Here is a 15450-nt window from a genome sequence, read left to right as displayed (position 1 = left end):
TTTTCCTGGGCCAATAAAGGCCCCTAAAGTGAAAGTACACAAAATGTTCAAAAGTAAAAGTACCAAATTGGCTGACAGCAAAAGGGTTAAAGGGGGTGCCTGAAACAAAAGTCTTCTGCATCAGCAAAAGCCATATTAAATTTGTCTTTTCTTGAATCATCCCACAACTGAGTTAATTTATAATCCTTTTTACCAAATCCTTCTTACTGTTGAAAAGTATTATTACTAACCATCTTAGAGTGATAATTTTATATGTTTATTATGTTTTTAATTAGATATTCAAAGAGTTAGTATAGTGATATTTAATTCACATTAGGTATTTTCTATGGGCTGCAGAAGAAAGAAAGCACAATAAAATTCTAAACAGACAAGGGAGTGTTTCATCATTGTCTTTTTTTTACTCTGCCTCGCTTTGTAATATGACACTGTCATTGCTTGTGTAACTTTCCCCTCCCACTGCCTGCTTGCATCATCAGTAGATTGTAAAAATATACTGTATACTAGAGGAAAACAGGAAACCTCCGTCTGCTTTCCAGGTAAAAGGGGGTATATTTGCATTGCCTGCAATTAAGCAACATTTGACAATTATCCTTCAATCTGTTGTCTGAGCATTGGCTTAAATCTGTGTCTTTAAAGTGCACTGTACAGAAGCCCAGTTATTGCAGGCTTGGCTGGGCTATTTTACTCACATTGTTGGATAGTTCTATAATATGTAAAATGGGGTGTGAAATTGATCAAAAGTCATTAAGGGATTGTTCTGCACTAAACAAATTGTGCAACAAATTTGAATTACAAGTGCAACAGTTTTCAATTTAAGACATTGTTCCCTAGGTAAATTACCAATCACAGATTTGTTTTTAATTGTAAACACCTTAGTTGCCATGAATTACTGCATGGGCCGCTAATCTGAAGTAATTTGAATTTGCCTGTATAAATCCCTGTAATAATTTTTATTTTTGGTTTTCATGGTGGCGTGTGTGTATGCAACGTTTTCTTTTCTGAATACTGAATAGGGTTGCCTGCATGGCTAATTAGCAATTCATTTAGATGCATGCTGCAGACTGAACTGATTTATGTGCAGCCATTCATCATGCATCTAAATGAATTGATAATTATCCATGCGGGCTGTGGATTCCATAAGTGTTTGGTTTTTAAGGGGCGAGGTGGCAATACTGAATTTGAATTTAAACAAAATAAAGCAAAACAAAAATACAGGAATGTTAACAATGGTCTGATCTGTTTTCAGCAGATGAGTCCCCAGCTGTCTGGACTATAACTCCCAGCATCCTAGGCAAGGTACGTATTGAGCTCATCCCTCGCTGGCAGTATGTTGTACTTATACTTGTTTTGTGACAGATTGTAAAAAAAGGAAAAAAAAGCAGGGTTGTTAATTTGTTGGGCTGCATCTCCTACCATGATATAGGATATCATTTAATTAAGATAATTCCTCTCATTGAATTTTATTTATGACCACAGTAGCGGTCCCTCAAATTTTAGCCTGAGGCCCTCTAGATGTAATTGAACTACAGTATATGCCCAGCCTTCTCAACAGCAATTTATTAGAGCATACTGGGATTTTGTAGTACCTAAAGTCCTACAGGTTGAATATGAACCCTGCTTTGGCCTTAGGGAGAATTGTCTCACTGTGCTGGTAACTGCAATTACAGGTTATTCTCATAAGCCAGGTCATAAGTGTTGTTCATGTTGTGTAGCATGGAGACAGAGTGTAGTCCATCTATGGGTAGATAACCTTTGGCCTGCATGTATTTCCTAAGGGAAAAAACAAGATGTGCTCCACCCACTCAACACAGGGAAGTCTATAGCTAATATGCTATTAAGTAAAGTGGTGCCTGTGCTAGGTACGTGGTTATTAAATGGAGTGCAGGAAAAAAAGTATTTTACATGGCATCTGTCATGTAACAGCAGACTGTATAGAACTGATGTAATGTTTGCAATTATAAACTCAGCTTCCAGTATTGTCGGCTGGATCACATAAGGAGGCTAAGAATTATACAACACATCTATCGAAAAGTATCTGTTGTTGATCAGGTAGCCATCTCACCCCTTTAATAATGGCCTATTTGGATATTGAATCCACAGCCTGCATAGTTAATTATCATTTAATTTAGATGCATGCTGCAGACTGAGCTAATCTTTGTGCAGCTATGCAGCATGCATCTAAATAAATTGCTAACTAGCCATGCAGGATTTGAATTCAATAATTGGTCTGTATTAAAGGGGTGAGGTGGCAACCTTAGTTGTTAATGAAATTTTGCAACATTTGAATTGTTATATGTTACTTGTGGCATTCTTAGGACGACACTCCTCATACATCTGAAAAAAGTTAGAGACTGATATTTTTTGCGTTCAACCCGTTCACACTAACTGAAGTACAACAATTCACTATAATGGGCAAAAGAGGATGTAAATTTACACTGCATAGCTTGCACCTGCCAAACAATAGTTACAGTATCGGTATGGTCCTATTATTATTTATATTACTTTTTCCAAAGCTTCTTTCGTTAACTCCTGTTTGTAATTGTTTTGCTAGGGTTTAACCAAATATTGTTAACCTGATAGCAGATTGCAACAGATATGCATAACATAAAATAGCATAACATTATGTAGCATAGCACCTGTTTTGCAGTGCCATCCTGTGGTTAAAAGTTTAATTTAACAAAGCATAAACAGAAGCTCCTCTCTCTTCATTTGCCCATTATTGCCTGAAAAGATACTAGCAGTTGGAAGTGCATATTTATTTGTGTAAAATATTTAACACCAGAAAAAGCATTGGTGTGAAATAAATGGTGTATTTTTTATAGCTCAATTTATGACCTTACCTGTAACAAAAGCAATTAATGGAAAACTATACCCCTCGAACAATATAGGGCTCTATAAAAATATATTTAATTAAACAGCTCATATGTAAAACCATTATTTTCATAATAATATAATTTTTTAGTAGTATGTGCCATTGGGTAAACTTAAATAGAAAATTGCCATAAAAATAAGGGCCGCCCCCCTGGGATCATACGATTCACAATGCACACAAACACACCATACACGTTAGGTTACATAAACCAATTAACAGACAGAGTTCTGTCTTTTGCTTCCACAAAAGTATTTCTGGTCAGGTGATCTCTGAGGCAGCACACAGACCATCACGAAATGTTGGTCCAAGGCAAGAAATGTAAAAGGGCAATATTTACTTAAAAAAAAAAAAATATATATATATATATACCAGTTTAGTAAGATTCTTTAATATGCCACTTCATTTGGTAAGATTCTTTAATATGCCACTTCATTTGATATAAACTATCTGTTGCTCAAGTATTCGTTTTGGGGGTATAATATTCCTTTAAGTAACTAAAGCACTTTTCCCTGTTGTCTAAAGGGGGACACAGGGAATGTATGGGGTTAAGCTCCATCCTCCAGGAGGCAGGAAACTTAATGGTAATTAGAAAGGGGATGTGCCAGCCCACTCTGGCTTTACCCCTACACCCTTACTCCTCCTTCCATCAGTTTTTCAAATGTCCTGCTCCTAGGAGGTTGGAGCCTACCAGGTTGCAGATTCCTCGGTCAGTGGTTAGCAGGACTGCCTGAACCGCCTTCATGGAATAACTCACCCCAGGGTTAACAACCTAGCTCTTGGCTATACATACCACCCAGGCATTCCTTGCTACCTCATAGGAAGGCAAACAGTCTGGCCAGTGAGAAATTGGGGTGAGCAATTCCATCCACCACCACTCACCCTGCAGCCCCCGGTCCCGGGTCTGCCCAGTAGGGGAATTGCCTGATTGTATCCTAAAAGGGACATTAACACCAAAAAAAGAAAGTTTTAAATGCATGAGAATATAATATAGTGCTGTCCTGCACTGGTAAAACTGGTGTGTTTGCTTTAGAATCACAACTATAGTTTATATAATCAAGCTGCTGTCTAGCCATGGGGTAGCCATTCAAGCACAGGATACACAGTAGATTACAGATAAGTTCTGAAGAATCCCATTGTAAACTAAAGAGCTTTATCTGTTATCTGCTGTGTATCCTGTGCCTATTTCTCCTTTTTCATCTTTGAATGGCTGCCCCCATGGATACACAGCAGCTTGTTTATATAAACTAGTAGATTTTCTGAAGCAAACACACCGATTTTACCAGTGCAGCACAACACTACATTATATTTTCATTACTTTAAATCACTTTAATTTTTTGGTGTTACTTTTCCTTTAACACTCCCCCCCCACATGCCTGCCCGCCGCATCTGAGAACAGCTCTGAATGGTGCGGAGTCTTCTATTCCTGACACTGCAGGAGAGCGGGATGCACCGGGCAGGGAGAGCAAGGGGGAGGACCACTGACCACTGGTGGAGAGAGGTCCTGAGGGGGTCCGGGTGCCATTTTTAATTTGGCGCAAGAGGGGCGTGGTGTCTCCTTCTTATTCTTTGCGCCAGGAAACAGATGTGTGCCAGAAGACCAGAAGCAGAGGCAAAGTCACCATTAGTGCTTCCCTCCGTGAGTGGACTCCCAGCAAGTGGAGGAGTACAGCGCCAGAGCCAGCAGGAGACAGGAGAGTAGACGCCTCTCTCCATGTGCCAAATAATATCTCTGCAGCTTACTCTTACACCTACCTCTCCACAACCTGCCTCCAGGGGCAGGAGTCCGCACCTACACCAGGGAGCACCCCTGATTCCTTGCCAAATGCAGCACAGCATAATAACCCCCTGGTAGATGGTATTTCACTGAACCTGCTGGCTGGCAGCTGAGAGGAATCCCCCAGTGCCACTGTGGGCGATTCAACTATCTCAGTCCCTAGCCTCCCTCCAAAGGTTTCCCTCTCTCGTTGTTTCTCTGGGAAAAGCAGTAGCTAAGCTAGATCACAGACCCAGTGGTAAGAGCAAAAGGGCAGAAAAAGCTGGTAATGACCCTTCCACAAGCAAGTATTCTTAAGTTTCACTGGAGTCTCACAACCCATCTGAGTCGGACCGGGAACTCCCATCATCCAACATCTCTTTGGATGACGAGCAGGCGGAGCACACAAGCAAAGATGCCCACCATGACATTGACGGCATAATCAAACAGGTCATAGAGGTCCTTAACATTACCCTGGGCAGCAGTTACAGACCAAGGGCCTATTCAAGAGGCAGCCCATTTCCCATCAAATGAGCAATTTACAGGCATGATACAGGATGAGTGGAACTTTCCTGAAAGAAAGTTCTTGGCCACGTGGAAATTTTCAAAATCCTACCTTTTCTCCAAGGACCTGGTGGAAAAATGGAGCAACCCCCTTCAGTAGATGCATCTCTAGGCTATCAAAATATACTGCTCTACCAGTTACAGACGCAGCAGCGTTCAAAGATCCCTCTGATAAATGGATAGAAGGATTTCTCAAGGTCATTTATTCAGCCACAGGATCCTCACTATGCCCAGCCCTGGCTTCAGTGTGGGTTGGCAGAGTCTTCATTCTTGGGCACAATCCCTAGTCCACGACATACAGGAGGCTTCTCCTACGTCAGATTTTCTATCAACAGCAAGGTCAAAGCTGGAGGCATCGGACTATCTGTGCAAGACCATTCTGGAAGCTCAAATTATTGCACTTTCATCTGCACTCTCTGTGGCGGCACATTGAACGCTACGGCTAAAGAACTGGTCAGCAGACATCCGCTCAAAGAAGTCGCTCACATCGCTCTCCTTTAAAGGGGGCCAGCTATTCGGGGAGGAACTGAAGAAAATTATCTTGCAGGCCACGGGCGGGAAGAGTACCCATCTTCCACAGTCCAGGGCCCATTCGGCCATGTCCTTCTGACATGGAAAATGTTTTCATGAGTCACTTTCCCAGATATAACGCTTCCCCACATCGATCCAGCTTCAAAACCAAAGCAGGGGACAGAAATCATCCCACATGGAAGCCCAACAAGACCCAAAGCAAGCCTGGGGATGTTGGGGCACACCCTCTGGAGTCCTTAGACCTGATAGGGGGCAGGCTGCTGATATTCTGGGAGGTGTTAACTCAGTATTCCATGGATGCCTGGGTCAACAAGATCATCACAGAAGGGTACCACCTAGATTTTACCACTCTCCCCCCCCAGAAAGTTCCTCATGTCCAGGGTATCCCAAAACCCCCCAGAGCTTAGGCCTTTTCAATATGTTTTGCAACCTTGGTGAAAACCGGAGTGATTGTGCCTGTGCCACAGCATGAGATTGTAGAATCCAACCTGTTTATCGTCCCAAAGAAGGATGGATCCTTTCGCCCGGTCCTGGACCTGAAAAGCCTAGCAAGTTCATACGGTCTGATTCAAAATGGAAACATTGTGATCGGGGATCCAGGGAATGGAGCCAGGGCAGATACTGATGTCCTTGGATATCAAGGATGCATACTTACACGTTCCAATCTGGCCCTCTCACCATCGTTCCATCAGATTTGCATTCGCAAACCATCAAGTTCTTGACCCTATTATTCGGAACGTCATCAGCCCCAGGGTGTTCACAAAGTAAATGGCAGCAGCATTGAGACTCCAGGGGATATTGGTGACTCCTTATCTGGATGACCTGTTGCTAAAGGCCAGAACAGTAGTCCAGGCCAGAAGGGATCTATAACAGGCATCATCACTGCTCCAGGATTTCAGTTGGATCATCAACTGGGAAAGATCCAGTGTTCCTTCCCCGGGAAAAACAATGCAAGATCTGGGAACAGGTGCAGTTACTGATGCATACCCAGATGCCAACAATTCACCAGGCAATTAAGGTACTAGGAACACTGGTGTCTTCAAAATAAGCAGTGCCATTTGCACACATTCACTTTCGTCCCCTTCAAGCGGGTATCATCAGAGTCTGAACAGGGGACCCCATTCACTGACATTTTGCCGGACCCAAAGGGTGAAGGACTCTCTCCGATGGTAGCTACAACCATCCACACTAGCCACAGGACAATCCTGGGCAACACCTACCTGGACAGTGATATCCACAGATGCCAACCAACAAGGCTGGGGAGCGATGTCGCAGGACCTGGTCGCAGATGGGGTTTGGACTCCCGCAGAGTCCAAACTTCCTATAGATGTATTAGAACTATGGGCAGTGCAACTGGCCCTCAACCATTACACAGTCACAAATATGGAGTGCTCACTGCCCAAAACATCCACTGCTGTTGTGTCAGGTGCTGAACCGGAAGACCCAATCCTGTCCCAGGGTCACCTCAATTCATAGAAGAAATCACCAGCAGCACACTTAAACTTACAAAAGTGCTCAGATTCAAAATGTATTCAGCCCATAGCATACAATAGGCAACGTTTCGGGCCTACCAGGCCCTTGGGGCTACAGGCCATGTCCGTTCATGTTCAGAGCGACAGATCTGCAGGGCAGTTACCTGGCCCTCCATTCATAAATTTACACAATTTTATAAACTGGATACCTTCTCATCAGCTGAGGCCTCTTTTGGCCAGAAGTTTCTGCATTCAGTGGTGCAATAAAGCAGATATCTCTATGGTATCCCACCCCACTGCTTTGTTAAGTAACCCATAGGTTCCCTGTGTCCCCCTCTGTAAAAATAGGATTTTTGTTACTCACCGTTAAATCCATTTCTCTGTGGTCGAAAGGGGGACACAGGACTCCCCACCGTGTAAAAAGTTGTGACTGTTTTACATGCATTGGATATACAGGCTTTTGTACAAACTGATGGAAGGAGGAGTAAGGTGTAGGGGGTAAAGCTGGAGTGGGTTGGCACATCCCCTTTCTAATTCGCATCAACTGTCCTGCCTCCTGGAGGATGGAGCTTAAACCCATAGGTTCCCTGTTTCCCCCTTTCAACCACAGAGAAATGGATTTAACAGTGAATAACAAAAAATCCTATTTTACCATTGCCATAGAAAGTGGTGTAACTAGATGATACTGGGCCCCACAGCAAATTAATTTTTACCAATATTTGTTGGAATTACTCATTATTTAGGGCCTTGTGTTGCCCCCTATACCTCCTGGGCCCCCCTGCATCTGTAGGGTCTGATTCCTCTGTAGTTACGCCCCTGGCCATAGCTAAGGGTAAATGGGGCATCTGCCTGGGACCCACTAATTTGGGGGGCACACTGTGCCACATTTTTTTTTTTTTAAATTTAACTTTTCACTCCCTACTCCCTTCGCCCTTTTCATTCTCATAGGTCCGTGCATTCTACTGTGGAACGCACAGCCATCAGCAGCATATTGAGCAGTCAGGCAGAGAGAGAGAGAGCTAAGCAGCTGTGGGAGCAAGCAAAGAAGATCATTTGCTGATATTCTACTTGTGTAAGGTAATGCTTTCAAACTCTGGGATTGATGGACTGCTCATAGGCCAGATGGGATTTATATGAGGTGTCTCCATTTTTTGTAGTAATTGTACTAGCACATCTGGGTTTAATATGCTGATAATTTATTTCCTGTAGTATTTATACTGGCACGCCCGGGATTAATATGCCTGTTATCCATTTTACTTACTGATTTTAGTGGCACATCTGGGTTGTTTTCCTAAAATGGGTGTGTTATTTGGGGGGTGTGGCCAAACAGCCCTGCCACTGACTGCCTAGTAACATTAATGCACTCCAAAAAACTCAGTTTATGCAACACACAACAGCAGCTTGCAGAAACTCAGTGGGTGCACCAAGTGACTCTTTCTCGTGGCATAAAATCCTCATCCATTTCTAATGGGGATGAATGTAAGTTCAGTTTTTTTGTGCAGCTGCAGGGATGTAGGGAAAATACATCTGAATCAGCAAATTAACTCTAATGACTAGTTAGCTTTACTAAGGGGTTATTTACTAAAATCCGAATTTATCTCATATTATTAATTAAAAAAGGCTTGACCAAACTCCCATGCCCAATTTTATCTTATTTATTAATTAAAAAAACTTGATTTAATCGGTACAGACCACAATAACTTCAAATTGGCATAGGTGCCTCTCCCATTGACTCATATCGGACCTCGACAGGTCTGAGATGGAGTATTTTCAGATTTGCATTTTTTGATCAAAAAAATTTGAGGTTTAGTAAATATGCAAATTCGTTTTTTTTTTTTGCTTATAAACAAATATTAACTATGTGATGTTATGTTAACAGACCTCTGACAATCTATAGATTGTGAGTGAAAAGCAATCATGAAGTTATCCATCCTTGGTGCTACTGGTCAGACAGGCTTGTTCTTGATAACACAAGCTTTACAACAGGGACATGAAGTAACAGCTCTTGTAAGAAATGTCAGCAAAATCACCATCCAGCATCAAAACTTAAAGGTGTGAAAACTCAGATCTACTTGATATTCTAGATATAGATGATATATTTTTGCCCTTTCCACCTTTTGATAGCTAAATCAGCATTGTTATGTTGTTAAGCAACATCGGTAGATTTAAAAAAAAAAACAGCAGCAAAGCAGCACCAGTGAGCAGAATCCCTTGATTCAAGTAAGGTATTGATAATGTAGTTTTTCTCCCAGCACTTCACACTGTCTTCAGTTTGACTTGGAGGTTTAATATCTATTATCTGGAAATCCATTACAAAAGAAAACTCCAACTTGTGGATGACAATTTACATAGTGTTCTAATTTAACATACAGTATAATTGTTTGACTGATTTGACTTATTTTTTTGTTTAATAATATTAGTCATCATAAATGTGATTGCCTATTAACTTGGGTAGTAGATACATAAATCAGTGGTTTAGTTATTTTTAACCGTTACAGTTGAGTGATGCTTTGTCAGAGCATACGTTTTCCTTGAAGCAGCAAAAAGTTGTATGAGTTCAGATTTTTATGTAGGGCTATAGATCAGGGGTGTCCAAACTACGGCCTGCGGGCCAACTGCTGCCCGTGATCCATTTTTTATTGGCCCGCACAAATTCCTAAAAAATACCCGAAAGATAACAGTGAGCAACCCAAGCCCTAACCTCCCAGCGGCCATAGACCTACACACTGACTGGGAGGAGGCGCATCGCTGTAAACGTCACCGCATCCACCGCCCCCCCCAGCCAACTGCGCCGCACCACGCCCACCGCGGCAGGCACCTCATTCCCTCTGCGCAAAATACGCCTGTCTTCTAAAAACCACACCCGCGTCCATGTGCCACTCATTCTTTAGCCATGATTCCCCTGTACATTACTTTAGGGATGCACCGAATCCAGGATTCGGTTCGGGATTCTGCCTTTTTCAGCAGGATTCGGATTGGGCCGAATCCTTCTGCTTGGCAGAACCGAATCCGAATCCTAATTTGCATATGCAACTTAGGGGCGGATTCGGGGGTTCAGCCGAATCCAAAATAGTGGATTTGGTGCATCCCTACATTAGAGTAACCTTTACTTAAAAGCAGTTCACCAGTTCAGTTCAGCAGGGCTGTCCATTTGGTAGGTTTCAGCACGGGCGGGACCTGCCGACAGGAATCCCCTGTGGCATAATATTGCGCACATGTGTGTTGGGATTTGAGGAAGTGCTTCTGCTTTAGCTAAGGTCTGATGAATGCACTTGGCACTCAGTGACTGGAACCCATCAGCGAGCAAAGCTTCCTTCTTACCTTTGGGCCTCCACTGGCTATGGCTACACCTCAAGTGTCAGTGTGAGACATAAAACATAAGCACGTTGCAGACTTTTACTGTTAAAGGAATTGTTCAGTGTAAAAATAAAAACTGGGTAAATAGATAGGCTGTGCAATATAAAAAATGTTTCTAATATAGTTAGTTAGCCAAAAATGTAATGTATAAAGGCTGGAGTGATTTCATGTATAACAAGTCAGTCAGATCACTACTTCCTGCTTTTCAACTCTCTTGGTTTACACTGACTGGTTGCCCCGGCTACCAGGTAGTAACCAATCAGAGACTTGAGGGGGGGCCACATGGGTCATTTCTGTTGCTTTTGAATCTGAGCTGAATGCTGAGGGTCAATTACAAACTCACTGAACAGAAATGTACCATGTGGCCCCCCTTCAAGTCGCTGACTAACTCAGAGTTATAGAGCTGAAAAGCAGGAAGTTGGATTCTGGCTGTTTTATTACACATCCAGTCACTCCAGCCTTTATATATTACACTTTTGGCTAACTAACTATATTAGAAACATTTTTTATTTTGCACAGCCTATCTATTTACCCAGTTTTTATTTTCACACTGAACTGTTCCTTTAAGGGGTCGACTCTTAGAGAGAAAGAGATGCAGGAAGCTTGTCAGGGCTGATTAGTGTGGTAAATAATTATTTATTATCCCCTCAAGTATAAGCTGAAACAAACTATTGTACATTACAGTTGCTCTGTCCATTTTGGGGCATTCCATTCTGTTGTGACTCCAGATAATGTAACAATTAGAATGGTCAGCCCACACACATTTTCACCTCACCAAATCTGGCCCTCATTGTAAAAATTTTGGACACCCCTGCTATAGATGCTTATGTAACCCGGTACAAGATAAACACTATTTTTTGGGTGGATAGGGAGACAACTTCCAGGAGGATGATCACAGTACAGATATTTTAGCAGTTACCACATCCAAAGAACACAGCCAGTGCTGTACTTATCTGGGGTCAGTAATTGTACAGTGTATTTAGCCATCTCGGAAGCGTCCATTTCCAAGTATCAGGATCTTCAAGTAGAACCTAGGTGAGCTTTAGTAGTCTTGTGCTCTGCACTTTAATACCTACTCTATGGTTGGTACAGCCAGGACCCTAATTCTTCTGTCCAAATCTTTAGGGGACTGACTGAATAAAGGCTAATCTTTAGTCCCCCACAGATAACATGAATATAGGTTATATGTAATATAGGTTACATAAGAAAGTGTAGTCTATTATCTGTAATACTAGGAACCTGGGGTTGTACAGATAAGGGATTTTACTGTAATACTGACCACCAAATTAAATAGACCCAAAAGGATTGCTTTGTTACAAATATGGATGTATGCAATTTAGTTAGGTTTAAATATAAGGTACTGTTTCATTATGTTTTTACAGTAAAAATGAAATAAAAAATATAATTATTTGGTTAAAACATACTATGTAAGAGAACTTTCCAGTAATGTTGAACTTTCTGGTTATTGGGTTTCCAGATAAGGGATTCCATACTTTTAATACATAACTTTTCAAGAACAGTTTGTAAATATTTACACCTACATTAGTACAAATCAGGTAACTAATATATGCAAAATGCTTTGTAGGTGTTAGAAACCAACATATTTTCATCAGAATCTTTAGAAGAACATTTCAAGGGACAGGATGCTGTCATGTCTTGCCTGGGTTTTCAGTACAAACTCTTTTCATCGATTTCTGGATACACTGACTCTATGAAAGCTGTTGCGACAGCTATGCGCCAAGCTGGAGTAAACCGGATGGTGACAATGACTTCTTGGTATACTGGCCGTAAGTATGCTTTGTGTTCACTTTTTTGACACGCAGTATTGTTTTTGCTAATAACATTATTCATGAAAACATAACATACATTAGGCTTGGGGCGAATTTGACCCGTTTCGCCAAAAATTTGCAGCTGGCGAAATATTGCAGACGCCCATTAAAGTCTATGGGCGTCAAAACAAATTTTTTTTTTGGCGCACGTCATTCTTTTTTTTTTTTGACGTGCAACTCCATACAAGTCTATGGGAGGCATTTCTGCGGTGAAATAAGGGGAAAAAATTCACCCATCCCTACATACAGTAACTATCTAGCCTTTCATAACTCACATTTTTTGTTTCTTCCAGAAAAATTAACAAACTAAATTTTGATCTATGGTACTCTACCAACTAGTTCAAAAAAAGGCTAAAAACAAAAATGTAAAAAAAAAAAAAACCCAATGTACAAAACACACTTAAAAAGAGTTTAAATACAATGTGCTATTTTAAGTGTTTACTTTTGCAAGTATACCATGTAGCTAACACCTTAGAAAACAATGATGCAAGTCACTTGTCACTATAGCATAGGTCCAAAGAAAAATCACATATAAAATGCATCTGTTGGATTGGCAATGATTCCATGAAGCACAATGTTTACATATATTTGACATTAGATGGTTCTTACACAGGAGTGTTTGAATGTGTGTCTATTGAAGTACATGCTGAATACATCAAAATGCAGATGGTAGTTCTTATTTGGAATCCCAATATCCAGAAAGCTCTGAATTACAGGAAGGCAATTTCCTAAAAACATATTAAAGGAAACCTATACCCCGAAAATGTAGGTCTCTATGAAAATATATTATAATATAACCGCTCATATGTAAAACCCTGCTTCATGTAAATAAACCATTTTAATAATACTATACTTTTTTTAGTAGTATGTGCCATTGGGTAATCCTAAACAGAAAATTGCCATTTTAAAGTAATGAAGAGCTGCCTCCTGGGATCCTATGATTCACGATGCACAAGAAAAACCAAACAAACCATACGTTAGGCCATATGAGGCAATTAACAGAAAAAGTTCTTTTGCTTCTACACTTCTTCCTGTTACAGTTAGAGCTGCAGTATTTCTGGTCAGGTGACCTCTGAGGCACACAGAGAATATCATAAAATGAGGGCCCAAGGGAAAAGATTTAAAAGGGAAATATTTAATTAAATATACAGTATATACCAGTTTAGTAATAGTCTTTAATTTGCTTCTTAATATGATGTAAACTATATGTTGCGTAATTATTCATTTTGGGGGTATAGTTTTACTTTAAAAACGTATTTTCTTTTTCTCTGTACAGGGTCGGACTGGGCCGGTAGGACACAGAGAAAAAACCCGGTGGGCCCCAGGCTCTTGTGGGCTCTGCCAGCCCAGTTCCGCACCCAGATGTGCGATTTCTAGGCTCTTCCTGCCATGGCCGCCGGGAAAATGTAGTGCGTGCGAGCGCCTGCACAGAAGCACACACACAAGGTGGCGTGGCAGGGGGGGGGGGTGGTTGGGTTGGAGGAGGGCCCTGGACAGCAGCCCCAGGCCGACCCTAACTTTGTATGATGGTGATAATAACTCAGCTGTCCTTTAACATTGGACACCAGTGACCGTTTCTACACCTTGCGTGATCAATAAGATATCTTACTTTAACATTACATGGAATTTTGCCCTTATATTTTTACGATTGTGGAATCATAAACTATTGTAATACTATTCATGTAAAAAAACACTAACTTATTCAAAACACATTGTTTCTTTTTCCAAAGCTGGCTCAGGAAACAATTCTTCCTTTTTCGTTCGCAATCTACTCATACCACTTATCAGAAGTGTGCTTAACAACATGTATGAGATGGAGCATTACTTGGAAAAGGAATGTTCTGATCTTAACTGGACTGTTGTAAGACCCCCTGGACTTCAGAATAATCCAGCCACAGGTAAGATTTGCCACAATACTTTAAGAATAATAATTATCCTAAGGCTTCCAACCAATAACTGGCAGAGACTCCTAGCCAACCAGGAGTTCTGAATGACTAAAGATTTCTGATGACAGATAAATGCAACTCGGCTATACATCTGTGTTTCATTTTTTCCTGTACATGGGTTAAATAACAGGAATGATGTGCCAGTTGGCCTTGATGTATTCAGGTTTGGAAAGTTAAGGAGTTTGATATCCTGTTTGGGACCTGTTTATCATGCAATATTAAAACTGGAGGAAAACTTGTTGCCCATAGTGACCAATCAGTAATTGAGCTCAGTAATATGAGCTCCTCTCCCAATGGGAAAATAAAACCTGCCAATGTGGCAGGCCCCTTACATGAGCTAAGCTGATCAAATTGGCAGCTTTTATCGGCCCATGTATGGTATGAGTCAGTGAAAGGCAGATCTGCTCTTATACACACACCCCGCAATTACATTGTGTTGAGTGGATATTGGCAAAAAAATGCATACTGTATATTTGTGTCGATATCCACTCCATGTAGCTCCACACAGGCTGACACTAGGCCTGTCAATGGAGCTATGGGATTGTGTACATAAAAGCAGATCCACTTTCCCCCACCTCTATTTAAAATGCCCATGGAGGAAAGTATACAATCTGCTATGTGTGCCCTTGTAATTATTGTAACCTATTTTTTTTCCCTACCAGACAAAGAAATAATGACTTCAGAAGGCTTCTTTGTCCCAGGTGATGATGGATACCCAGTAACAAACACTGTAGCTCGAGGAGATGTGGCACGCTTTATGCTCTCTGTCCTTAATGATGAAAAATGGAGTAGGAAAATAGTTGCAATGTGTTGTAAAGTATAAATACATGTCTGTGAACAAAATATTTACGTTGCACTTAATAAAAAAAAAGATTTAAACAAATGTATAAAAAGGATTTAAACTAATTTATACTGAAATCTTGATATCAAATTAATTGCAAAGGGATCATCTCATGCTAGAATCAACTAGAATCAACTAGTAAGGCCTTTTACAGATGAGTAGTTGTTGCTGTGTTCCCTTGTGGTGGAATGCATGAATGCTCCACTGCAAGGGAACGCACGTATAACCTCGTGTGTAAGGGCCCTTAGTGGCTGAAGGTAGGAGAAAAAGGTAGGGATGCACCGA

General features: G+C 41.2%; 1 protein-coding gene across 3 annotated transcripts; it reads left to right on the top strand.

Annotated features, from left to right (window-relative positions):
- The first annotated feature begins 474 nt into the window (after positions 1-474).
- Positions 475-15207, top strand: LOC108711489 (uncharacterized protein At2g34460, chloroplastic). 3 transcript variants are annotated; one of them, XM_018253284.2, is made up of 7 exons: positions 475-536; positions 1247-1296; positions 8141-8269; positions 9072-9244; positions 12135-12336; positions 14109-14276; positions 14987-15207. In XM_018253284.2, the coding sequence occupies exons 4-7, from the start codon at positions 9110-9112 to the stop codon at positions 15145-15147; spliced, it is 666 nt and encodes a 221-aa protein (XP_018108773.1). In that variant the 5' UTR covers positions 475-536; positions 1247-1296; positions 8141-8269; positions 9072-9109; the 3' UTR covers positions 15148-15207. The 3 variants fall into 3 exon arrangements, with proteins under 3 accessions (XP_018108773.1, XP_018108781.1, XP_041447195.1); XM_018253292.2 differs by having other exon boundaries at positions 478-536; positions 1250-1296; XM_041591261.1 differs by lacking the exon at positions 475-536 and having other exon boundaries at positions 1146-1296.
- Positions 15208-15450: the final 243 nt, after the last annotated feature.

Source organism: Xenopus laevis, chromosome 1L (genome assembly GCF_017654675.1).
Source record: "Xenopus laevis strain J_2021 chromosome 1L, Xenopus_laevis_v10.1, whole genome shotgun sequence".
NCBI classification, from domain to species: Eukaryota; Metazoa; Chordata; class Amphibia; order Anura; family Pipidae; genus Xenopus; species Xenopus laevis.
Note: the sequence above shows the minus strand (reverse complement) of the source record. Positions and strands in the feature narration are given on the sequence as shown.